At 47.9% G+C, this 25,468-nt stretch overlaps 2 protein-coding genes across 2 annotated transcripts; one reads left to right on the forward strand and one right to left on the reverse strand.

Annotated features, from left to right (window-relative positions):
- The first annotated feature begins 2,535 nt into the window (after nucleotides 1–2,535).
- Nucleotides 2,536–8,051, forward strand: LOC121161228 (E3 ubiquitin ligase TRIM40-like). The gene is made up of 5 exons (XM_040987532.1): nucleotides 2,536–2,883; nucleotides 6,500–6,592; nucleotides 7,263–7,487; nucleotides 7,771–7,793; nucleotides 7,979–8,051. The coding sequence occupies exons 1-5, from the start codon at nucleotides 2,536–2,538 to the stop codon at nucleotides 8,049–8,051; spliced, it is 762 nt and encodes a 253-aa protein (XP_040843466.1).
- Nucleotides 8,052–11,209: 3,158 nt separating this feature from the next.
- Nucleotides 11,210–21,150, reverse strand: LOC121161224 (tripartite motif-containing protein 10). Its single transcript, XM_040987526.1, has 8 exons — nucleotides 20,964–21,150; nucleotides 20,250–20,751; nucleotides 18,917–19,012; nucleotides 18,034–18,264; nucleotides 17,382–17,404; nucleotides 16,938–17,053; nucleotides 15,269–15,301; nucleotides 11,210–13,932 (listed from the first exon to the last, which is right to left on the reverse strand). Exons 2-8 carry the CDS (start codon nucleotides 20,676–20,678, stop codon nucleotides 13,415–13,417), a joined length of 1,446 nt encoding a protein of 481 aa, XP_040843460.1. The 5' UTR covers nucleotides 20,679–20,751; nucleotides 20,964–21,150; the 3' UTR covers nucleotides 11,210–13,414.
- Nucleotides 21,151–25,468: the final 4,318 nt, after the last annotated feature.

Raw genomic sequence — 25,468 nt, forward strand, 5'->3', positions numbered from 1 at the left:
ATTTACTGTTACTGAGTTACTGTTAAGGACTCCCATGAACAACCTCCTGCAAGGATCAGGGCCAGTGCCAGAAGGGTCCCCAGGGCATCTGGGATGCACCACATTTTTGACACATGACACGATCACCAATCCATGAGATTTCCAAATCTCCATGTCCAGGATTTTAATGGTGGTTCCATCATATGTCCATAACTCATCAAACGACTGATGGACATTAGCTCAGTCCCCTGACCCATCTCTCTTTCCTGGAGGCCAAAGATGAGGTTGAAAGGGGCAAGCTTCTAGTCACAAGATCGGCTCTTTAAACAACTAGGTCCCATCCTTCAGTAATCACCTCCTTTGCCCAAAGTCAGGTGTAGGGAAAGGGCTGAGTATGCATGACAAAAGACATGTCAAGGCACCACTCACTCAGGTTTTCTTTTCTTTTTAAGATTTTATTTATTTGTATTGTAAAGTCAGATATACAGAGAGAAGGAGAGACAAAGAGGAAGATCTTCCATCCGATGATTCATTCCCCAAGTGATCGCAACAGTCAGAGCTGAGCCAATCCAAAGCCAGGAGCCAGGAGCCTCTTCTAGGTCTCCCATACAGGTGCAGGGTCCCAAGGCTTTCGGCTGTCCTCCAATGCTTTCCCAGGCCATAAGCAGGGAGCTGAATGGGAAGCAGGGCAGCCAGGACACAAACTGGTACCCATATGGGATTCTGGTACATGCAGGGTAAGGACTTCAGCTGCTAGGCTATTGCACCAGGCCCTCATTCAGGTTTTAAACTCCGATTTTAGGTCTGTGCCAGGAATTGGGAATGAAAACCAAGTGTATCTTTGGTATCATAACTTCACAATAATTCCACAGCAAAGAGTATCAAGGCAAATTGAAGGAGGAGGTTTTTCCCAACACAGAGCAATGTTTTCCACAAGAATCTCAGACCTTTGGCACCAGCACAGTAGCTCAACAGGCTAATTCTCTACCTGCCAGCACTAGCATCCCAAATGTCCTGGCTGCTCCATTTCTGATACAGCTTCTTGCTTGTGGCCTGGGAAGTCAGTGGAGGATGGCTCAGTTCTTTGGGCCTCTGCACCTACATGGAAGACCCAAAAGAAGCTCTTGGATCCTGGCTTCAGGTCAGCTCAGCTGACAATTGCAGCCATTTCAAGAATGAACCAAGAGATGGAAGATCTCAATCTCTCCATCTCTCCTTCTATTTATAAATCTACCTCTCAAACAAAAATAAATAAATCTTAGAAAAATAAAAATAATCTCAGGCCCTTACAAGCTTCAAGTGGCAGCCTTTATCCAGAGTGTCCCCTAAGGACTCCCAAGATAGCGCCAGGACCAGCCTGTCTGGAGAGGAAGTGGAAGGAACAGCTGATGTGCCTGCATCACGAACAGGTGCCACAGTTCTGGGATGGCTGGATCCCAGAGTTCCACACGCTGGGGCTCAAAGAATCTCCATTCCATAAGCAGACTCTCACTTCCTCACTATCCTCACAGTGATAACCAAGTTTCCCAAACTCTCCTCTTTCTCATAAGCAAACAAACCACACCCTTCTCACCTGTCAAAGTCCATCCCCTCTCAGGCCATCTTAACTCAAAAGGAGTTTCCTTTTCCTGGACTGTCAGTGTTTCTAAGACGGGCGAGTGTCCTCCTCTCCTGCATGTCTGCTGTCACATGAGTGGGTGTATATAGTTGGCATGACTTAAAGGGCAATGATTTACTTGCTGAACGTTCCCCAGGGGTCTGGAGCCTGAGATTACAACGTGAAGTTGTAGAAGGAGAAGTCGAGGTATGCTACTCAGAGCTTTTGGGAAGAGGAGGACCAGGCGAGTGCCCAGGGTGAGTGTGAATGAGCAGAGGTTGAGGAAAGCAAGGTGGGGCGCTTCCTTCTTTGGGGGTATCTTTGGAGCTAGTGGGAAAGGAAGAACAAGGAGGTTCCCAGCATCACACAGTCTGTTCTTCTTGTTCACCCCGGAAGAGCTGCTGGTTGGGAGAGTGACTCACTGACAGAGCCACTGCTGGAATTGTATTTGACAATGGGTAAGCCACCACAGCTGGTGGGGAGGGAGACAGCAGTGCCAACCCCAAGCTCTTCCGGCTGCCAGCAATCAGATAAGACTGACAACTTGTGAGTTGATGATGACCTGACTTTTGTGGTCATGACACTGTAGCCTTTGAAACTCTGAACTGTAGCAATATTCATAAGAATCTCTCAAGAGCGAAATAAGATTGGATTTTCAATCACCTTCTTCTTCTTTTCACAAATGCAAGGAAGTCAGGGGTACATGCCAAACTGAGAAGATATTTCTGAAACTCAGGCAGAATTCAGGTGTGTGTGAGAGAGAGACACTCCAGCTGCCCTGCTGGAAGGCAGACATTGGCCAGAAGTTGAGAACAGAGTCCTGTCTTTTAGGTGCTCCAAGGCTGCCTTCTGCTGCCAAGAGCTTCTTATCCGGGGCTGTTCAGTGAAGCGGGACCTCAAGAAGACGCCAGGGAGGAACACAGGCCCTCAGACAGGAAGCTGAGTGCAGAGCAGAGGCCATGGTTCCTTTGAGGGAGGAGGACCAAGGGGAGGGCATCTGCCCCATCTGCCAGGAGCAGCTGAGGGAGCCCACGGGCACCGAATGTGGACACTTCTTTTGTCACACATGCCTGGTCCAGCATGCGGAGAAGGCCTCAGCCTCCAGGGTCCTCTGCTGCCCCCTCTGCCGGAATCCCCTCTGTTCCGAGAGGATTCTGGGGCCAGACTTGTTCTGTCCCAGCCACCAGAAGAGGATATGCAAGTTCTGCGAGAAGAACAGATGTCTTCTGTGTGTACAGTGCTTGGAGTCCCCAGAGCACAAGGCCCATTCAGAGCTCAGCCTTGAAAATGCCATCAGCCACTACCAGGTAAGACAGACTTGTCTCCCGCATTCCCCGTTCCTGCCCCTGACAGCCCCTGGAGGCTCAGTCACTGACACCTTACTCTGTTTCCTCTGCTCCCTCTTGCTTGGGACCTGGGCCTCTGCTTTGCTCCGTGTCTTTGGAATAGATAGGAGAGTCTCTAGGCATTGATGTGGCTCCATCTGAAAGTGGATGCGAGAGTCCTGGAGTGGATGCCATGAGCCTGGGAGCCACGATAGAAACACACCTGCTGGGTTCCTCTCAGCAGCCACATCGTGTTCGGTTCTCTGAATGTGCTGTAAATGGGCAGATCTCTGCTTATTTCCAGGTTATTGGGTTATTTTGATTTGTTGCCCTGAATATCCCTTCAATACGCAAGAGGACTTAAAAAGTTTGTGAAAGTTTGCACTGTATTGTAAATTTCACTTTTTAAAAAACTTTTTTGGAGTGTTTTGTATATTTTAGAGTATATAAAATATCTAAAAGATATTCTGGGGAAAGTGGGAAGCAGAGCTCTAATTCTACTTTGTCCACGTTATAGTCCATTTGTCCTTTTACCATTTATTGAATATTTCATATAATTCCATATAATTTGTACCATATTCTGTGATTTGAGTACCAACAACAATATGTAATTACATGTAGTTACTTGCATATTTTTCTGATTCTCTACTTTGTTCTGTTTATTCCTCCCTGTGTTTTATATCAAACATTATACCTTCAGAATATGCTTTTTTATTTTTAAAGGTTTATTTATTTTTTGTTGGAAAAGCAGATAAGATTTACAGAGAGAAAGAGAGACAAAAAGAAAGGTCTTTTATTCACTGGTTCACTACTCAAATGGCTGCAACTGCCAGAGCTGAGCTGCGCCAAAGCCAGGAATCAGGAGATTTTTCAAGGTTTCCCGCTTTGGTACAGGGACCCTTCACTGCTTTTTCAGGCCATAAGCAAGGAGCTATATGGTAAATGGAGCATCTGACACAAGAACTGGTGCCCATATGCGATCCCAGCACTTGCAAGGTGAGGATTTAGCCAATTGAGCCATTGTGCTGGGCCTTTGCAGTATGTTTTAATACCAGGCAGTTCTCACATCCTCCAAAACCCTTATTTTTCAGAACCTTGTGGATATCCACATTATTTATTTGGCCAATTATTGTTTTTATCAACACAATTCCCTTGGCCCAAGCAGTCTCCCCCCCCCCATGCTCACTTCAGTACGTTGAAGGCCAACACATACCCAGCCGGTGGCTCCTCCCATCAGTGTCTGACTCACGGTGCTGCTGCTGGGAAATGTCTTTTAATAACTTCCGGTAGTTTCTGAAGCCTTGCTTGCCCCATGCATTCTGCAACCTTTCTCCCACAGTACCTGGACCTGGATCTTCCCTATCAGGCATCATGCCCAGACTGACTGCTCCCTGCACGCCTCCAGTGACGAGTCTCTAATCAAGACACTCCTTCTAAGTGCCTACGAGAGTGAAAAACAAAACCAAAAAGTTATCACTACCACCACCAAAGTCTTAACCCCTCCCCCAGAGTTCTCTTTTAACCCAAGATAGAAGGCTTATTTAATGTAAGCCATGTCCTTCAGTTCAAAGCGTGCCAATGTCTATAGTTCACAATTCCCTCTCCTGTTTGTTTGGGTTTGTGTTGAATCACCGATTCTCCCTCTCCCACGAGCAACCACTTTAAGCATTTGTTGGCTCTTTGCTTGAAGATGATTTAGCAAACCACATGTTGCCGTGTAGATGGTCCTTGGTAGAAGCTGGTTCCACTCACTGACCGTGGTTTGTTTCAGGAGTTTGCAAGTCACACTCATTCAGTAAGGAAATTGTTTTGAGTTTTGATCTTTTCACCCAGCCTGTTCTGGGGTCCTCCTCCGGACCCCAACACACACCAGGGATACTTCCAGGGCCAGGATGGCTGTCAGACTTCGTCGTCGTGGTGATTGTCATATCATGGCTGTCACTAACTCTAATTACTACTGAGTTTGGGTACTTCTTCATACGTGCTGTGGGTTTTTGCACACCTGTCTTCTGTGAATTAATTGTTCACATTCTTTGTACAGTTTTCTTTTTTCTTTTTTAAAGATTTATTTATTGTTATTTAAAAGGTAGATTTGCAGAGAGAAGAGACACAGAAGGAAAGATCTTCCATCCTCTGGTCCACTTCCCAAGTGATCACAATGGCCAGAGCTGAGCTGATCTGAAGCCAGGAGCCATGAGCTTCATCCTGGTCTTCCACATAGGGGCCCAAGGTTTTGGGACATCTGCTGCTTTCCCAGGCCACAAGCGGGGAACTGGATGGGAAGTGGAACAGCTGAGACAAGAACTGGTGCCCATTTGGGGTGCTGATGCTTGAAGGTGGAGGATTAGTCTGTTGGCCCTGGTGCTGGGCCACGTATACTTTTCTGTTGAGATCTAGTCTTGCTGTGGTGTAGGGTTTACTTCCTCCGTTCTACATGTAAGTCTCTTACTGATTTTTGACATTCAGGTATTTCTCAATGTGCCATTGTTTCTATTAATTTTTCACGGTGCTGGCACTGCGCAGAAATATTTCATTTTGAATAGTGAGTTTCAGTAAGTCCCTCATGGTTTGGGCATGTCACAGATTTGCTCTTTAATACTATTTTCTATGAGCTTTACAATTTTTCCTTTGCTGCTTCATTCCTTAGCCTCTCTGGGAGCTGCTATCTCATGTGGCCCCAGGAGGGACTCTGGCTTTATTTCTCTGTTATTGTTGCTGTTTTCTCAAGACCATCTTCTACAGGCTGTGTTCCTACTGCCATGCATCTAGTTGCTAACTTTCCTTTTCTAATTCCCTTAGTGGACCTGAGTCCACCCTTGAGCTTCTTTTTCATTTTTCTTGCTATGGATTTGAATGCTCCTTTGTATCTGTTAGAGCAAGTACAGTTTGTCACTCACTAGACAAGGAAATGCCTCAGGAAGGCTTTCAGAATCTCTGTTTGGTCCCTCACTTGGATTGGTCACAGTTCTACGCTGAGAGCAGTACTAGCTATGTTCATTTCAGCTTCTCTCCTTGGTTATTTAAAACGGGAGGCAAGTTCTTCTCAAAACTCAAATCATTTATAGTATCTGTAACTTCAGGGACAGAAAGAGAGAGAGTGAGAGAGACATACACATGTCTGCCTGCCTGCATTACATGTTTGCATCCAATCAATGGCTGTTGCCAAATACCCCAGCGAGTGCCAAGGGAAGAGTGCTGTCAACAGCTTCCCATCTCCTTCTTATGGTGACTGTTCCCAGACCAGCCTCACTTGCTTCTGCAAAGTATCAAGAAGTGCAAGACGATTAGCACACAACTTGTGTATGTTGGGAAAAACACCCTAAACTCAAGTAGATCTAACTGCTTCTGATGCTATTTGTTATCACCGTGCAGTACTAAGACTGTTTCAAATATTGCCCATTGCTTTTCTCCATCATATCTAAACAAGCTCTCAGATTCCTTATACTAAGCATGGAGGTTCAAGGGCACTCGTTTTTAGGTAGAATGTATGTTAGCCTCACCCTATGCTAGGCCCTCCACGACATTCCAGTGAGTTCTGCCCATCAGGTACCACTCTCACTTCGGAAGCTCTGACAAGCAGATGTATCTGTCTCCTTAGGAGCGACTCAACCGCCGCAGCAGGAAGCTCAGAAAATATATCACAAAACTGGAGTGCAAAGCTCAGGAGGAGCAGAAACAGCAGACCAACCAGGTAGGTTCCTCAGATTCCTGGGACGGGCTTTTTTCTGGTTTCCTCAGAAGCTCTCACTTCCTGTTCTAGATGCTCACCTGTCCCTGGAGCAGCCAGACATGGGAGGAAGGTCCAGGAGGTTGAAAATCTTGGTGCTCAGCTTAGCTTTGGACTGTGTACAACATGCAACCTGGGGGTTGTTAAGACCTCTGATCATCACAGCTTACCTGTTAAATAAAAACAGATCTTGATTCCCCCAGCTTACATAGGGGATCAAAGGAAATGAGCATCACAGCAGCTGAAAATTATAAGTCATAGGACTCCATTTCTGTCTCTGCCCTAATTCCTTTTGCTACACAGATGTGGGATCTCTCCTCACCTGACAAACAGAACAGGATTAAAAGTAGGCAGTAAAGGATTCGGGTAGGGGTGTGTGTGTGTGTGTGTGTGTGTGTGTGTGTGTGTGTGTGTACGTGTATGTATTCCCACCATGGTATGACATGACCTGGGTAGTAAGGCATGCAGGGAAGGAGTTCCTACCTTTTTGAGAAGCACTTCTACCTCCATATCCCCCTGTGACACACAGAGGCAATACCATGAAACACAGGGGACTAAGGGACCAGATTCTAGGATATGAAGAGTCAAGAGGGAGTCATTTGACACCAAGTCCTAGCAAGGTGCTTTTTTGTAGTTTCAGGTAAACCCTGGGATCCAAAGACTGGAGGCTGAGCTAGAAAGCCAGTGCCAGGCCAATGAGCAGCTGGATGCCTTCACTGAGCAGGAGCTGGGCCAGCTGCAGGATACACCGGCTGAGGTGGCCAGACTCCCCATCCTCTCCCAAGCAATACTGCAGCTTAACAGCCTGGTCGCCATTATGGAAAGGACAGCCCAGGAGCTACAGGCCAGCACACTGAAGGTGCACATGCCAAGGCATCTCTCCAACAACAAACACTGGGTTCTCTCCGAAGGGTCTGTGGCCTACCTGCAGCACCCCTCTAGGAAACAGATGGAGAGGCTTGTGTGATGTGTGGTGGGAGTGGCTTGTCCAAGGCCATGGGATGCTACTGCAGCAAAGTGGGTTGTGGAAGAGGAGTGCTAGCTCCTCTGGTTCTCACGGTGGCACCTGAAAGTTGGGAAGGGAATTTGGATGTGACAAGAACCTGAGGACTTACAGAGATTCTCACTCTTTCTTTCTCTAGGATGCCAGTGACTTGTTGAACAGGTACGAGCTGTCCCCTCTTCCTTCCCACACAAAGCCACACAACCACATGTGTACTTGGGTTCCATCAAGGTCAAGGGGTTCCACTGCTCCATTAACCTTCCTGCCTTCATGCTACATGGCCAGGGAAGGATTCAACAGAATATGGGATTACACATAAATTAACACAGCATTTTTTTTGTTTCCAGGAGTGCTCCACACAAACTACAGGCTATTTACCATATGTTGAAGTCTGAAAAGAGTCAGGAAGACATTGCTTAGAACATTTTCGGAACTCTAACCAATTCGTCTCTGAGCAGCCTAACCCTACATCAGCCTCCTTTTTGCCAATCCTCCAACTTGTCCAGATCCCCCACTGAGTCTGTGTCGGACTCCTTCAGGCCTATTGTGACAGGGACATCCCCAAGGCTGTGCCCAGGCATGCAGATGGCACAGGCTCACCAGTGGGGGTGCCACCTCAGCACATGGATCCCAGCAGGTGCCCGACTCCAGTGGTGCCCGTCCTCTGGCACCAACATCCAACAGGCAGACACATACCAAGATTGCTATGTCAGGCCACTCGGGCCACCCTCACATTCCTCTCCTTTCAATGTTCTTGTCCTCTCGGGACCTGTCCCCTCCTAAATGTGAGTGGGATCTGTGACCAGCTTTTCATCCATAGGTTATAGCATAGAGGAGGGGTGCATCACTCTAGTGACTGCACCGCATGGTGGAGGACGCCCCCTCACTAGCAGATACATTGCAGAGATGCCCTTGCTGCTTGTAGAAGCAAGAAATCCCATGACAAAGACCTGCAGCCTCAAGGAACCAAGATTAGCCTGTACCCTCTAACCTTCAAGAAGGAAGCAGGGTGTTTGTCACAGCTGAAAAGCAAAAGAACAAAATGAATGGTGGCAGCAATCTGAGTGAGTTTGAACTGGTACTCTTCCCCACTTGAGCTTCCAGATGAGAACCCAGTGCAGCCAATACTTTGTCTGTGGTCTTGTATGATTCTAAGCAATTGATCCAGCTAAGCTGTGCCCAAATTAATGACTGACAAAAACTACAAGACAATAAATGTTTATTTTCAGACAGTTTGTGGTCAATTATTTGAGCAAGAGATACCTTTACAAATGTGTACTAATTCTTTGTGTTAATATCTTAGCTGTTGGGGTCAACAAGAGCAATACTTTGTGTTTCTAATGTCTAGGACAGTGCCTGGCTCATAGGTGGTGTCAAAATTTTAAATAGATGCACAGGTGAATTAACAGAATGTATAAGGACCCTTCTTGATTGTCTATGTTTAAAGGTATCATAAATTGCTTTTTTTAAAAAAAAAGATTTATTTATTTTATCAGAAATTCAGATAAACAGAGAGGAGAGACAGAGTGGAAGATCTTTGTCCATGGATTCACTCCCCAAGTGGCTGCTATGGCCAGAGCTGCACCGATCTGGAGCCCAGTCTCTTTTGGGTCTCCCCCGCAGGTGCAGGTTACAACAGCTTTGGGCTGTCCTCCACTGCTTTCCCAGGCCACAAGCAGGGAGCTGGATGCAAAGCGGGGCTGCTGGGATTAGAACCGGCGCCCATATGGGATCCCAGTGCATGCAAGGTGAGGACTTTAGCCACTAGGCTACTGCTCTGGGCTCCATAAGCTACTGTTTAAACTAGTATTTTATTTATTGAACCTTTGTTGATATAGTCAGTCAGTACTATACAAGGTGCCGAGGGACAAAAATAAAACACAGCCTCAAGGTGGTGCTGCATGGTGGTACACAGAGTGAAAACCCAGGAGTGAGATCTGTGTTCAGCACCTAATTCTGCACTTCATCCTTCTGGCACCTTGGACAAGTTGCTTAGCTTCAATTAAGCTTTCAATGAAGGGTGATGGTATTTGCAGCCTGGGATGAATCTATGAATTCCATATTAGCCATGATCAGTGTTTGCAGTGGTGCCCAACACACTGACAATGTTTAAATTTATTCCTTATGACTTTTTGGGGAAAAAAAAATCCACTTTGCCATCCAAAAGCTCATTTTCTCGCTATGGAACCAGGACAGACACAGCTAAGCCACCATAGCTGCTAAATGTTTTAGGAATTCAAAGAGAAATGTAAGCAAGGCTGGAACAATCAGGGGAGGTGTGGTGGGAAAAGTGGAGGACTGATGGGTGGGACAGAAAGGAGAGCATATCCAGGCCAGGATAACCACATGAATGAAAGCACAGAGGTAGGAGAAAGCCAGAGTGTGTTAGCAGAAGTGTGGCAAAAGTGACCTGGGTCATCAGGAATGTTCAGGAAAGGGGATGATCAGAAGCAGGCCAGTTGCATGACCCCAAGACACAAGGAGCCATCAAAGGTTTTTGAATCAGGAATGAAGGCAAACGTGCCAGTCAGGATCCCGTGTGCATTATGGACAGGGCAAGGCATTGAAGAGTACAGAGGGGAGAAAACCTCAAACAGGTGTTCAAGAAATGGGAGCAGATTGTCAAAAATATAATTTAAAAAAATGGAAAAAGTTAAAAGAGAAATGGGAGGAGTGACTTAGTAGAAATCTTCTGATCTCTAACAAGAAGACATTAGCCAAGGAAAAAAGGCAACTGCTAACACTTCCTGCAACCTACTCAGGTTAACGCTCACCGAGTGCTTATTGAGAAGTTTCCTACCATGTACAGAAGGGGACCAGTAAGCCCCAAGGGTCTCTCTCTGCTGAAAAGAAGTCAATTATCCCACTGGTGCCTGCCAGACCACAAGTGCTTGGACCACAAATGGGCAGACCAATGCCGGCCAACTGGGTCTATGGTGTGACCTGTTGGGAAAGATCTTCTCATAAAAAGACAGTAACAACAAACTGAAACTATCAGTTTTACTTGGAAATGAAGAAGGCACCTACGACCACTGTGTCATTAGTTGGCAGGTAGGGAAGTGGCAGAGAAAACCAGAGCTGCACACAGGGCCATGTCTAGCACCCAGTGTCTACATGTCTACATCTGTGCTGCTGCATGGCCACAGGATGGGCCTGTTTCTTGGCTGCCTGAGACCTCAAGCCCCTTGCCCCAGTCAGCTCCCGGGCAGAGGATATACTCTTACATAGTCATCATGAGCCTAGATGTGGGAACTGCCTGAATCCATGCTTGTTCTGATGAACACCATTGGCTGATTTGGGACCCACTCCTGGACCTCCCATGTGCCTCAGTTCTCATGTAAAATATGGGGATAGTAGTAACGGCACCTAGCTCATGGGGTTGTTATGCTGACTGAATGAGTTACTCTATAAAGTACTTAGCATGAAATTTGACCGAGTTGAGCTCCATGTGTGCATTGTTACCAGGATTTTCTAAATGCCTGCCTCTTAGGGAAACCAAGTCCCCTTACCTGATCCTGACACAGCTCGCCATGAGACTTGGCTAATGGTAGAAAATCACATTTTTCTTTGTGTGTGTGTGTGTTTTTTTAAAGATTTATTTATAATTATTTGATAGGTAGATTTTACAGAGTGAAAAGGAGAAATAGAGCAGGTCCTCTAGCCTTTCCCCATAACGGGATAGATGTGTCTCAAGTGGCATCATTTTTTTTTTTTTAATTTTTAGTTGGAAACTCAAAGTTACAGAGAGAAAAAGGGAAAGAGAGAGAAATAGAGATTTTTTTTTCCATCTGTTGACTCACTTCCCAAATTTCTTCAACAGTTAGAGCAGGGCTGATCTCAAGGTAAGGGCCAAGAGCTCCTTCCATTTCTCCCACATAGGGGCAGGAGCCCAAGAGCTTGGTCCATCCTCTCCTGCTTTCCCATCAAGGAGCTAGATCAGGAAGTAGAGCAACCAGGACTTGAATCGGCATCCATAATCCTCCACAGGGAGGGTTAGTCTAGCCTGTGAAGTTACCACATGAGCCTTTCAAGCAGCATCTTAAATTCTGGGCCAAATGCCTGCCTCTTACATTCTTTTTTTAAAACCCAGCTAAGATCAACAAAAATGAGCAGAAAAATGAAATCCAATTTTTAATGGAGTCCTAGGTTTGGGAGTCCAGGTTTTTGTTTTGTTTCAGTTTGATTTTGGTCATTATACAAACATTACACCAATATTTGGAAAACACAATACTTTTATGAAATATCGAATTCTCTCAGGGAAAGCAAAGTCACACCTCTCCAAACTCTGACTCCAGGTCACCACATGTTTTCACAACCTGGACCTAACGCTTGCACACTAGAACGCTCACTTCCACTAGGGCGCATCATGGCGGGAGGACGATAGACACGCAGTGGTTTATATGTCAGCTGAGCAATCAGGTGAATGGCTGGCTCAAGCAGAATAAAATTCCACCTGCGGGGAACATTTCCCACATTCTGGCTGATTTCTGGGGCTCTCCAGGATCTAGCACCTTCATACTCGGTGTGCTGCTCACAGCCTCCCCGGAGGCCTTTTCTCCCACAGAGCTCTCCACTGTGAATCCACTCATCATCTCCATGTCTCCAATCTTTCCTTCCTTTCACCACCCTCAGATGATGATTCTTACAACCCCAAAGCAGTGGCAATTCTTTGGGCTAAACGTTACAGGTCACCCAGAGAGTGTGCCGTTCCCCCTACCAGCAGCAGATACAGATGGTGCAGCACCCGCTCTCACAGCAGAGCTGTTGGGGCTAAGTCCCTTCTCCCATCTCCTCTCTTGACCCAACTGATAACTGACCAATCTGGGAGGCCATCTCCTTTAGGGGCTGAATGGTCGTGATTTACAGCCCAACCTCTCCTGTTACCCCGTACCTGCGGCTCAGCCAGAACTGACACTAGCAGGAAGAGGGAGCCCATGAAGGCTGTGGAGGTGGTGGTGCTCTGTGCCTGGCTGTGAGGACAGTGGAGATATCTGTGAGTCACAGACCAGTCAGCCAGGTCTCTGCTGCTTGCTGCCGGCAACGCTTTTTCCCTTCTCATTCACCACGTGTGTGCTTCAGACACACGTTCTCCAGACCCTGCCGGTGACTCACCCTCTCTCTCCAGCCACGCCTTGCCACCTATCAAGCCTCCCTAACAACCCCACCACCCACCAGCCTGTGCTCCAGTTTCCTCCTTGCAGCACCATCTCTTCCCACATGTACCTGTTAATAAAGGACACGTTAGTTTAGCTTGGGTTTGTTGTTGTTGTTGTCATTTGTTTGTTTTTTATCCTGTTTCCAAGTCATCAATGGCTGCCACAACACTTAGACCGTAATTTGGTACACAAAAATTCCTTGATGTATGAATGAACACATACTAACAATTCTGGGAGACAATAAGTTGAAGGGTGGTGAGGTGCTGGACTTCAAAATCATACAATTGACTGGTTGCAAGGATAGGTCTACACTCGGGATATTCTAGCTCTGAATCCAATCCTTTTTCCTCCACACAGCTCTGTTTGTGCCTATTGGGGGTGGTGTGACCAACAGCTGACAGCAGCCTGAGTCCCCAAGGACCCTACTCATCCCATCAGCTGGGCGTTGAGGAAAAGATCTGATGGACAGGCAGGGGATCATCTCACCTTGTGCTTTACAAATGGAGTCCAGCACATCAACTAAAGCAGCCATTTCTATTTCAAGTCTTCCAGGAGACCCAACCAGGGGTCAAGCCCACACAGTCCTTGATTTGAATCCTGTACTTAGAGGAGGCCAACAATTCCCACTCAGGAGATCAAGGAAAAGCTGGACCCTCGGCCCCAGAGCCCAAAAAAGGGAAAGACCTTCCGTGCAAAGGAAGCTGTGAAGGTGTAGATGTGTTCCTGGGTGACAGCATTGGCAAAGGTCACCCAGCCCACCTCATAGTCAAGTGACACCCGCACCTGCTGGGGCTGCTCCTCCAGGGCCAGGCGAGTAGGGAAAGAGCCAAGAGCCGAGACGAAGCCCCAGGCCAGCCTCACCGCCCACACCCCCTCCTCTGGCCGCAGCCGAAGCTCTCCCTTCCTCTGCACGTCCTCGCTGACCACGCCCACAGTGCAGCTGCCCCCGTGAGCCAAGTCCACACTCACCACCCATGTGTGCCTCCCCCCCGTGAAACCCTCGTAGGCCAGCACACAGGTGGCCCGGTCAAAACGCTGGAGGTTGTCCGGAGAGCTCTGCCACTTGTAGGAGAACCTGGCCCGCTGGTGATCCTCGGATAGGAGGAGCTTGGGGTGGGACGTCAGGGGATCTAGAGAGAGGTGAGCTGTAAGAAGTCAAAAAAGACATGAGTGTCAGCAGACAAGCCATGATGGTTGAGGCAGGCCTGGAAGATCCCCAGCCAGCAGCACCTTTGCCAGCCAGCAGCATTGGCATCACCAGGGAGCCACAAGTTGGAAATGCAGTCTCAGAATTTGGACCTTGACAGGATACCCTAGGGACTCCATGCACATTTAAGCCAAAGAGAAGCCAGGCTGTGAGGGCTGATGGCTCTCATCCAGTGCTGGGCAGGTGCCTGACAAGTTGTTCTGCTCCCTGCAAGCTAGCTGGATCCCAAGGTTGTGCATAACAGTTTTGTTGACTCCCTGCAGCAGTTTTGCCCATGCCCCCACCCCTTGGCTCTCGCTGGGTTGAGGGGGAAGCATGTCTCTCCTCCACCCAGACATTCTGAGTCCTCCCAGCTTTCCTTCCAGGGCATCTGTGACTCGGGGGCAGTCTTGCTCTAGGCAGGCTTTCTGGCTTCTCAATAGTTATCCACTGTTACTCAGAGTCTAAAGTCCATTTTAAACACCCAAGGCTTCCACAGACCCCAGCAGAGTGTGATTTTCCCTGTCAGTAAAGAAGGGAACCCCATAAAATCTGATGGACCCACGGTTAGAGAGGCCCTTCCACAGCCGCGCATTCCCCAGACTTGGAGCAGTGGCACTGATTCCCCTGTTTGCTCCTTTCCTGTTCCCAGACTGCTCTCCTAACTGCCATCTACAAAGAGACATCTGGAAAGGATCAGGGCTCCTGACAGTCCCAGAAAGTGATTGCAAATCCAGTCCAACTTGTCTTTATCCAGTCACCCGTCCCAGATGCACCTCTTCTGTTCTGATTTACTCTTTCCACCTGCACTGTGCATTCACAGTGTAACTGTCTTTTCTTTGTAGTTCCCCGGACAGACTGACCAATGCCATGACACAAACGTCCAGACTCCCCAGACTGATGGAAGCTCAGAGCTCAGACCCCACACAATCCTCCCACATACTTCACATCATCGCTAGATTACCTATAATGTAGAATATGATGTCAGTATTATAGAAACCAATGCTATAATGTATCGTTTGGTGAATAAATGACAAGAAGGAACCTACACATGTTCAGTACAGACACAACTTTTTCTTGAACGTTCCCATGGATGTGGAACCCAGGCATGGATACAGAGGGCCAGCTGTACACACACACACACACACACACACACACACACAGATCTTTGTATGGTGTATATATGTACAATAGGTGTGTATATGCACATGTTGTATATATTTGGCCATTCTAGTGCCCAGTGCAGAACCCTGTCAACTCTAAGCTCTCCTTTTCAGAGACTCCTCACTGCTTACCTGGTTCATAGTCCAACTCAAAGCAGAGTTTTTCTGGAAAGAGGAAACAAAATAGAATGAGATTTCATCCATTTCATAAAACCAGAGACCACTGGGAGATGAAGACACTGAGACCTACAAGATGACCAGCAGCATAATGGAAACTGAATCCTCTATACCTGAACTTGAAGGAGAGCCACCTGAGCACTTGTCTGTTTCAGATCCAGGTGTTCTGGGATGAGCCTGCAAAATTATATTTCCACCAGTCTTTCTGGGGAGGTGGTTGCTGCTGCTGATGAGGGTCCCACTTAGAGACTCACAGCCAAACTCTGAGCACAGAGACCATGTTTTCCTTGCTCCCTTCTGTGTCCACACAGCCCAGCACACAGTAAACTATCTAAAAACATCTGCATGGTGAATAGGTGAGAGAGGAGAAACAGAGAGACAGAGACAGAGACACAGAGAGAGAGCCTTCTATTCCCTCGTTCATTCTCCAAATGCCTGCCACAGCCACAGTTGGCTCAGGCTGAAGTCAGAACCAGGAATTCAGTCCAGGTCTCCCACATGGGTGACAGGAATGCCAACACTTGAGTCATCACCTGCTGTCTCCCAGGAGGTTATGTCAGAGTAGAGCAAGGACTCAACCCTGGACACTCCAAGATGGATTACAGGTGCCCCAAGCACTGTGTTGCCACCACCAAACACCTGCCCAGGTTAGATATGATTTCTTTCACTCTCAAGTCCCTGGAAGTATTTACAGGAAGGAGACTCATAGGAAAGTTCTCCCACAGCATCACACTTCAACAGGAAGAGCATTTAGATATAGGTGGTGTTATTCATCATGCCACCACAAGGGTGGAGGGGGTGGCCAGATGGAGAGTCATGTTCATACTTGAGTCTGATTTCACAGTCTGGTCCTTTCCTAGCAACATTCCCTGTTCTGGGAAAAGGAGGGGTCACAGTCCCAACCAAAGCATTTCAATGCTGAGAGCCAGAGTAACAGAAGGAAAGTGAGAACAGCCCACCATTGCAGGACATTGATAGATGCTTTCAAGAGCTGACATAATCTGGCTAATCTTCCAACTTCAAGTGCCAACATTCCATATGGCACAGGTTTGAGTCCTTGCTGCTCCACTTCTCATCCAGTTCCCTGTTTAAAGCCTGGGAAACCAGCAGAGAGTGGCTCAAGTCCTTGGGCCCCTGTATCCATGTGGGAAGCTTGGGAAAAGCTCCTGGTTCATGGCCTTAGATCGGCTCAGCTCTGGCCATCGTAGTCAGTGGATGAAGATCTTTCTCTATCTCTCCTTCTCTCTGTAAATCTGCCTTCCCAATAAAAATAAATCTTTTAAAAATACATAAAGGTAAATGCTTTCACTTGCTACACAGAAACAATGTTCATCATTGAAAAATTACTGCATATGTTGCTGTGGAGGTTTTTCAGTTACTGAAAATGACAGACACTGTTAATCATTATCTTTCTTTTTGCTTCATGCCAACTCATCAGATATATTTAAGTACTTCTCAAATGACTCGCATTTTTTCCCCAGACGTGTTCCCCATAATCATCTCCAGTCATTGTCACATCACCTGACAGATTTCTTAAGGATCTGCAAGTCACACAGCCTTTCATCAGTGAAGAATGGCTGCATCGTGCCCACCCGTGCTCTGTGGAGGCCTGTAGTCCTCTTACCCAGAAACATCTTCATCTCTCTCTGCAGTGGGACAGCCTGCTGGGGGAAGTCCCGGATCCTTTGTCCCAGCTCAGGGGACACAGCCTCTGGTTTCCGGCACTTTCTGGTTTCACATCTAGGGCACAGAAATGGCTATGTCTGGGAAGATTCTTCATGCTTCCATACTCAACTGGTCATCTCCTCCAAGAAACACAGGAAGGTGCTGTTCCTGAAACCAGACACAGCTCCCCCCCAATGGATGCCACTGCCCACTTACAGGCAATGTCACTCAAGAAAGTGCATCTACAGCCATGTGCAAGAGCACACGGGGATATGTGGAAGTTGATGTGTACATCAACTCCTTAACAAGAGGGTGCTGTGTATCTGTACGACAGACACTAAGTGTTGGTGCATGTATATGTATTTTTAAGAGTAAAGAAAAATAGAGAAGTTACATTGCTTACCTTATTAGCGTGCTTCTGATATCCTAAAAGACAGAGAGAGCGCAGAGATTTAGTTTTTAGTGTATCCTGGCTTTTCACATGATCAGAGAAGACAAAACACCTTGAGCCCACTAGTAAGGTAACCAAGCATTGGAACTCACAGCCTGATCCCTTTATTCCACAGACTCAGGTGGTAAAGTGACCTGCACCTGCTGGTCAGTGGCAATTGTAAACCCCTGCACAAGGTCTGAGGGATTCAGTCCAGAATGCACCACCTGAATAATGTTGCCTTTCTGATGCTATGTTGGGACCCCAATATCTTTCATCCAGTTTGAGTCCATGAAATAGACCAGGGAGAACTTTAGATTGGCAAAAGGTGACAGGTGATAAGGGGTTGGATGTATTGGAAATGGCACCAGACATATTTAACATAGTCTTTATATTTTCATTCTGCCATTGGATCCTTGCAAAGATCCCATGAGATAATGAAATAAAACATCCTACCTACCTAATGGATTTTGGTGGGACGAGACTAAGACCAGGGAACGTGGCGACCAGGGAACTTGGGGAAGCATGAGCTGGTGTTCAGACCTTACCTCCCACCTAGGCCAGGGAGGTGAGAGAGGAAGGAGACACAGCTGAGGAGGATATGGAATGGCAGTGCCAGGCTAACCTTCAGGAGCTCCTTGGCTGGCCTCGCGTTCTTCTCCTCCAGTTCTTCTATCAGAGCGCTGAACCGGCAGATCTCCCCGGTGACCAGGAAATCAAACTCATCCTGCTGCTTCAAGATGTCTCCATCCAGCTTCTCCAGCTGTGCCAGGAGGACACTCTGCTGCTCCTCCAGGAACTGGCGCAGATACGCAAACTCAGAAACCACCTGCTGCCTCTTGGTGGCCACCTGTGTCTGGGGAGGAAGTAGAGGACTCCAAGGAGAGGTTCCCTCCTCCTCTGCCTTTCCTTTTTTCTTTTTTTTTCTTCCTTTCCTTTTCTTTACCTCACTCCTACCTCTCTCTTGACCCAGGTGCACATTCTCCAAGATATGGTCATGAACTCAGAATCCCCCAGTCCCATTGTCTCAATCCCCACTCCCACATCAGACTTGGAACTATGGCATGGCGTCTGTCCCACCTGCCAGCCACCTGCCACCCCATTTCTAGGAGCAGCACTGCCCTGCACTGCCTCAGCACTGGTTGCTGAAGCTTCTAAAGGGAGGAAGGCTCAGAGCAGATTCTTGGAAGGTTGAGAGGGACCATCCTGCCTGTTTGGAAGCACACCTTGGATGCATAGCACTAAGCTATATTGCACGTTCATGTAATCCTTACATCAACTCCATGAGGGAGGGGTGGCTTTTACTCTCTGTTTTATAGATAAGCAACCTGAGTGCCTGAGGTCATGCAGTTCGTGCCAGAGTCAGGTCACATTCAGAGAGCACTTTAACTGCCCTAGCTGGCCTGGGTTTCAGGGGAGGCTGGAGCCTGGGGAGGGGCAGAACCGGGGACAGGAAGCACCCAGGGCAGAACGGCAGTGTGGGGTCTGGGGGAGGGATGGTGATTTACCAGCAGGACTTGGATCCTCTTATTCTCTCTCGACTGGACTTCCTGGATTTCTTCTCTCTCTCTTCTTAAACACTTCAGACATTTCTGTATTTGTTCCTGGGGAGCAGGAGCATAAACTACTTAGATGGAGAAAACTATTTTAGGGTATCAGCATTTCCAACTCTGCCTTCTAGGAGTGGAGGGAGCCCAGGGGAGGAACCTGTCTCAGCTCTGACGGTGCCGAGTCTTCATCACCCTGACAGCTTACTGCCCTGTTCCTCTTGCTTTGTGCCCCAAGCATTTGCATCAGGGCACTCCCGCGATCGTGTGTTCCTCAGGGACCATGACTTGGCTCTCCCTTGGAGCCGACTCATAGGGTCAGCCACTAACTCCCTTTGTTTCTGGCAAACGCTATCTGAGATGTGTCCTGATTTCATATGCTTAGAATTATTTCAAGCTCCTGACATTTTCCAAAGAGTACATGTAAACTCCCCACAGCAACAAGAATTAATTATCTGTATATAATTACAAAAGAAACGTGGCTATGCCAAAATAGTTAACAAGTTGTTTTAACTATTGTTTGTTGAGGAAGAGAGCTAGAAACATTCAAAAATGCACATAGAAGTCTCCCCATCGAATGCTGATTAAGATGTCCACCAAACACAGCCACCCACTTGTAATAAAACAGAAACAATTAAAGGCAGCACTCACTTATATGGTGACATATAAAACTTCATTATCTATTTACCTAATGTGTGTTGTGGGCTTTTTTTTTTTCTTGACAGAGAAGTTTTGTTTGTGCAGTGAAAGAGTGAACATGACAAGAAGGAAATGGAAAGCACCTCCCAGGAAAGATTCGGGAGATGGTGTGTTTACTGAAAGGAAAGAGAGAGAGAGAGAGAGAGACTCCTAATTTGCATATTCACAAACCCAAGCATTCAAATTAGTTGTGCATGCAAATGCATCTATCCTCAGACCCTCACTCAAGCAAAGTCCACATTTGTAAGCACGACAGTTTGCACAATCACTTCTCCAAATATAAAGTTCAGTCACACCTGCTAGCCTGAACACTCACACATGGTGGTCCCTCTTTATTCAATAAGTATTTATTGGATTGTTATTATCTGCTGGCCACAAGTCAACTGAATGCGCGCACACACACACACACACACACACACACACACGCAGAGAGACAGACAAAAACCTGTGCTTTTCCATGCCTAGGTCTATGGCTTGGGTGACCATATAAGAATTCACCTTCAGTGTAGCCCAAATTATTCGCACCTGTGTTCAGTTTTCTCCATGCACTCTGACCCCAGGCCCACCCAGAGATACCCCGGGGCCCCTCACCTACCCTGTAGGGGCCTGCCGCATCCTCCAGAAAGCGCACAGTGTGGTTCCTGTGCTCCGCCGCTGCATGACACACCACGCACAGCTGTGCCTCGTCATCCTCACAGAAGAAATAGATCTTCTCCCCGTGCTCCTGGCACGCGTGCTCCTCCTCCGTGCCCTGCGCAGACACTAGCTTGAGGCGCTCGATGTTTTCTACCACACTGGCCAGCTGCCAGTTGGGCCGGAAGCTCCCCGGTCGGAAAGGTTCTTTGCAGAGCGGGCAGGAGAGGGAGTCCTCAGACTCTAGGCCCAGAGTCTCACAGTAGCGAGTGAGGCAGCTGCGGCAGAAGTTGTGGCCACAGTCGATGGTGACCGGCTCCCTCAGGGTGCCCTGGCAGATGGGGCAGTTGACCTCATCAGCCAAGGTAGTGACGGAGGCGGCAGAGGCCATGGTGGTGCTGCTGGGCCTGCAGCTTCCTCAAGGTCAGTCTTTCTGCTTAGAAGAAGCAGGGGGAGCTTGAGAGCTGTGGAGACACACAGCACACACACGCTCACAGGTGCACACAGCTCAGATGCAGCACATCTTGACAGTGTGACACCTGCATCCTCTCTTTCTCTTACATAGATACACACACACACACAGAGAGAGAGAGAGCGAGAGAGAGAGAGAGAGAGAGAGAGAGAGAGGCCGCCAAGGCTGCTATTGTTCAATTCTCCCAAAGGAAAGGACACACACCTGCCAGGTGGAGGAGTGGGATGAGGAGGGGCTCACAGCATCCCTGACCCGACTTCAGCCACGCTCTGGATCAATGCTCATGACTTGGGTTTGCCATTCCTTTCTGTCCACTCACAAACTCTCTCAGTAGAAGCAAAGTAGAAGCATCTCTGCTGTCCACCATGGAAAGAGGTGGTGAGGAGATGTGGGAGAGAGACTGAGCTACAGAGTCTGACTGTACTGCAGCCTCCCTGCCACATGGCCAGCTGTCTACAGGGAGATTTGTGGTATCAGCCAGCCCAGGGCTTGCCAGTCAGTAAGAAGAGAATATGGGGGCTCAGATAAGGTCCTTGTGCCTGGGTGTACCCAGCACAGTCTACGCTGGTGGGCTGCTATGGGCTTGGAAAGAGGCTGGGTGCAAGAGAAGAAACCAGTAATAGTTGGCATGTATTTCTAATGACCACACATCCTATTCTAATAACAGCAGTGTCCACAGCTGCAGTTATTTATTGCTCCGATCTGCTTTATAGCATGTGTTATTCCAACTTCCTGAGGCTCAATCAGGTTATTTAGTTTTTCAAAAATACATGAACAGGAAGGTAGGGGGCCAAAGTTTGCAATCACATCTATAAGGAGACTTTGTGGGAAATCTGAATTAAAAGATGAGTTTATATTAATACAACATAATTTTGAAATCCAGACATCATTTTTGTAATACATATTTTTTTCTTAAATATCTATTTTCATTGAAAAGGCAGACTCACAGAGAGGAAAGAGAAAGATCTTCTTTCCACTGGTTCACTCCCCAAATGGTCGCAATAGCCAGAGCTGAGCCAATCCACAACCAGGAGCCAGGAGCTTCTTTGTGGTTTCCCACTTCAGTTCAGGGGCCCAAGGCACTGGGCCATCCTCGGCTGCTTGCTTTCCCAGGCCATAAGCAGGGAGCTAGATGGGAAGTGGAGCAACCAAGAGGCAAATTGCTGCCCATATGCGATGCTGGCTCTTGGAGGTGAAAGATTAGCCAATTGAGCAATTGCCCTGGCCCCTGCAATATATATTTTTCATGAACTTTATGAAGATTCCTTATATGCATGGGGAATTTAAAATGTTTTGAATCAAAGTATGCTTTTGGATAAATGTTTACTTATTTTCAGTTACTTGAAAGGCAGAACAAAAGCAAAGTGAGAGAGAGAGAATCTTCCATTCACTGATCCATTCCCAAATACCTACAACAGTCAGGGCTGGGCAAGGCTGAAGTCAGGAACTAGGGACATCATCCAGCGTTCCCAGGTGGGTGGGATGGACACTACACTTGGTCATCCTCTGTTGCCTCCCAAGATGCATTAGCAGGAAGCTGCGTTAGGAGTAGATGAGCTGTGACTCAAATCAGGCAGTCTGATACAGGATGTCTCAAGTGGCAGCTTAACCTTCCGTGCTGCAACACTAACCCTTGGTCCACTGAACTTTGTGTACTCTTCTATGTATCTCACAAGCGATACTACCTGATAGGAACACAGTATGAGCCACATATAGATTCAGAATTTCCCAACAGCCTAGCGAAATGCATGAACAGCTGAGCACACTGGCTCTCTTGGGGAAAGGAAGCTCAGTGGGCTTCCAGGACAACCCAATGCTGGAAGCCAGGTTTTTGACATGCAGGGGTGCCTGTAGCCAGGCAGCCAGGCACCAAAGCTGCGGGGTGAAGCCCCTCATGCTGCCTGGGGGTGTGCCCTCATGGTTAGAGGGTCCTGATTTATAGAGGAATGATGGAATTGCACAGGTAGCAGTGGGAGATGACCTTTGGTTTTTATGCCCAGGTTAGGAATTACAGCTGAGAGACTTCTATAAACAAGTACATGACATGTATATGTATGTATGTATATAAGGGACCCACACCAAAGTGGTTTGTGAGGTGCGGGGGAGAACAAGAGAGGAGTGAGGAAGGTCTGTTAGCAGAATCTGTGGAGGCAATGTAGGCTCACCCCTGTGGAACTACAATTTCTGCTGGATACTCCTAGAACTGCAGATGGGGTCAGGCCTTGCTGGGGAGCTAAGGGGGCACCCCAGTTGGGCTGGAATTTCCAATGGCGAGAACAAGAATAGGATTGAATGCAGCAGATGAGACTATACATAGCTACAGACAGCACCAGCACAGGTGTGCACTGGGACAGTGAAGCATCAGATTGGGCTTAACTCCAGCCACCACTAGTACTCATGAGAGCCAATTTGGCTATAGAACAGGCCAGACTAGGTCTTGACTCCCTCTAATCTATGTGAAAGCTACAACCAACAAGAACCAGAATGGGTGTGGCCAGCTGAGAAAGGCCACATTCTCACCAGGACAGCAGGTAGACAAATTAACCTGTGTCAACCATCCACTGGTGTGCACAAGAACTGCCATTAGGAGGAGACTCGATGGAGGAGCTTGAGAAACTCCTTCATCAGGATCCAGACCCTGCAGGAGAGCATAAGAAGCAAGGCAAGGAGCAGCCCAGACCATGTCAGATTATGGTACCCACCAGCATACATCTGAGTCAGGTCTGGGGACAGACTAGTCTGGACCAGCACACAACACTCACTGGCAGATCTGAGAAACAGGGCAGGAGGAGCCAGATCAGGCCAAAACACCAGCCAGTTCACATTAGGACCGGGACAGCAATCAGGCCAGGCTGGGATAGGCTGAAGAACCCACCAACAGGAGCTGTAACAAGGGGCAGACTAGATTAGGACAGGTGGCACAATAAGACTGCAGAAGATCAGGTGAGGCGAGTCATACCAGCCTGGGCCAAGCGGGGGCCAGATATGTGAATCCTAGAGACAGGGGATCTGACAGGGCTTGGGTAAATTAGCTCAGGCCATGTGGCCCACATATGTGATAGGGGATGGGTTCCTGAGCCCCGGGGGACAGAGGAACTGGTGGGGTGTGGGTGGCTTGGCCCAGATCCTGATGACCTCCTGCTAGGTGGTTTCGTGAACCCTGGGATGGGGAATCTGGCGGGCTTGGGTCTCCTGGCCCAGGTCCCAGGGTCAGCATACTAGGTGGGTGTCGGATTCGTGAAGCCCAGGGGTGGGGGATCCGGTGGGGCTTGGGTCTCCTGACCCAGGTCTCAGGGTCCTCCTATTCGGTGGGTGCTGGGTTCGTGAACCCCAGGGGTTGGGGATTCAGCGATGCTTGGGACATCTGGCCCAGCTTCTTGGACTTGCCTGTAAGTACTTGCCATACTTAATAAAAAAGGTGGAGCAGTGAACACAGGTCCTGTTGTAAAAGGAGAATAAGGCAGCACATTTGGTGCTATAGCAGAACAGAACTAACTGGACAGCAACACCAAACAAACAATGACAGCAAAAATTTCGGTGAATGGAGCCAATGAACATTGGGAGGGTGACATCATCCTTGGATCAGTGAAATCAGCATTTCAGAACTATCCAAACCACCTTGACAGAACCCTTGGAATATGTACACATTGAGACTCTGGGTTGATATGAGGTGGCGGTTCCTCATCCCCGGATACTGGGATGTGCAGAAAGTTATGCATGGCTTTCCCCTTTGTTTCTCCCCTAACCCTGTGAACAACAAGAAGAAACAGCAAATTTGGAAGCAATGACCTCACCCAATTTTCTCTAAACCTTGACCCTTCCCACCCTGATCAACCATGTAATCATTATTTTTAAAAATGATAAATAGGGCCCTGTGTCATGGCCTAGCAGCTAAAGTGCTCACCTTGAACACATAAGGATCCCATATGCACGCCAGTTCTAATCCCGGCAACTCCGATTCCCATCCAGCTCCCTGCTTGTGGCCTGGGAAAGCAGTCAAGGACGGCCCAAAGCCTTGGGATCCTGCACCTGTGTGGGAGACCTGGAAGAAGTTCCTGGCTCCTGGCTTCAGATAGGTGCAATATCGGCCATTGCCGCCACTTGGGGAGTGAATCATCAGACGGAAGATCTTCCTCTCTGTCTCTCCTCCTCTCTGTATATCCGACTTTGTAATAAAAATAAATAAATATTTTTTAAAAAATGATAAATAATTTTTTTAATTCCCAACAGCCACATAAGATAGATAACTAAGAGGTGGAAATAAGTTTAACGATGTCTTTTACTGAATGCGTTATTGCCCAAACATGATCATTTCAACATATCATCTGTGCCACAAGTTGCTGACATGATTCACATTTCTTCTTTGTACTAAGGCTCTGGAATCTGGCATGCATCAATCTGCATGAGTCGCATTTCACTGCTCAGTGGCCACATGTGGCTGCTGGACCCTGTAGCTCAGGACAGCACTCTAAGGCAGGGAGTGCAAGGTAGCATGGAGAGGGAAAGTGCCACAGGAGAGCAGGGTAATGGATGTGAAAAGGAAGCAGTTTCAGGATGCCACCTAGGCCAGTGGCTGGGAGAAGGGGATGCCTTGGATGCAGGTGAGTGGTGGAAGAGCCAAGGTCCTGGCTTGCAGGATGGAAAGAGCATGGGGCTTGGAGCTGAGACCCTCACTATCCCCAGCCTCACAGCTGTCATACTTTCAGAAC

The sequence above is a fragment of the Ochotona curzoniae genome, unplaced genomic scaffold (assembly GCF_017591425.1).
Source record: "Ochotona curzoniae isolate NIBS_2020 unplaced genomic scaffold, NIBS_Ocur_1.0 contig_4751, whole genome shotgun sequence".
NCBI classification, from domain to species: Eukaryota; Metazoa; Chordata; class Mammalia; order Lagomorpha; family Ochotonidae; genus Ochotona; species Ochotona curzoniae.

Bases quoted from the DNA above. Each gene is read 5' to 3' on its own strand.
- LOC121161224 (XM_040987526.1), bottom strand. From the start codon at position 20,678: ATGGCCTCTGCCGCCTCCGTCACTACCTTGGCTGATGAGGTCAACTGC. The intron at 18,265-18,916 runs GTAAATCACCAT...CTTCCTCCCCAG, and splicing joins AGAGGATCCAAGTCCTGCTG to ACACAGGTGGCCACCAAGAG. The intron at 13,933-15,268 runs GTAAGCAGTGAG...GACTTCTTACAG, and splicing joins TGAGTTGGACTATGAACCAG to CTCACCTCTCTCTAGATCCC.
- LOC121161228 (XM_040987532.1), top strand. From the start codon at position 2,536: ATGGTTCCTTTGAGGGAGGAGGACCAAGGGGAGGGCATCTGCCCCATC. The intron at 6,593-7,262 runs GTAGGTTCCTCA...GCTTTTTTGTAG, and splicing joins AGAAACAGCAGACCAACCAG to TTTCAGGTAAACCCTGGGAT. The intron at 7,488-7,770 runs GTGCACATGCCA...TTCTTTCTCTAG, and splicing joins TACAGGCCAGCACACTGAAG to GATGCCAGTGACTTGTTGAA.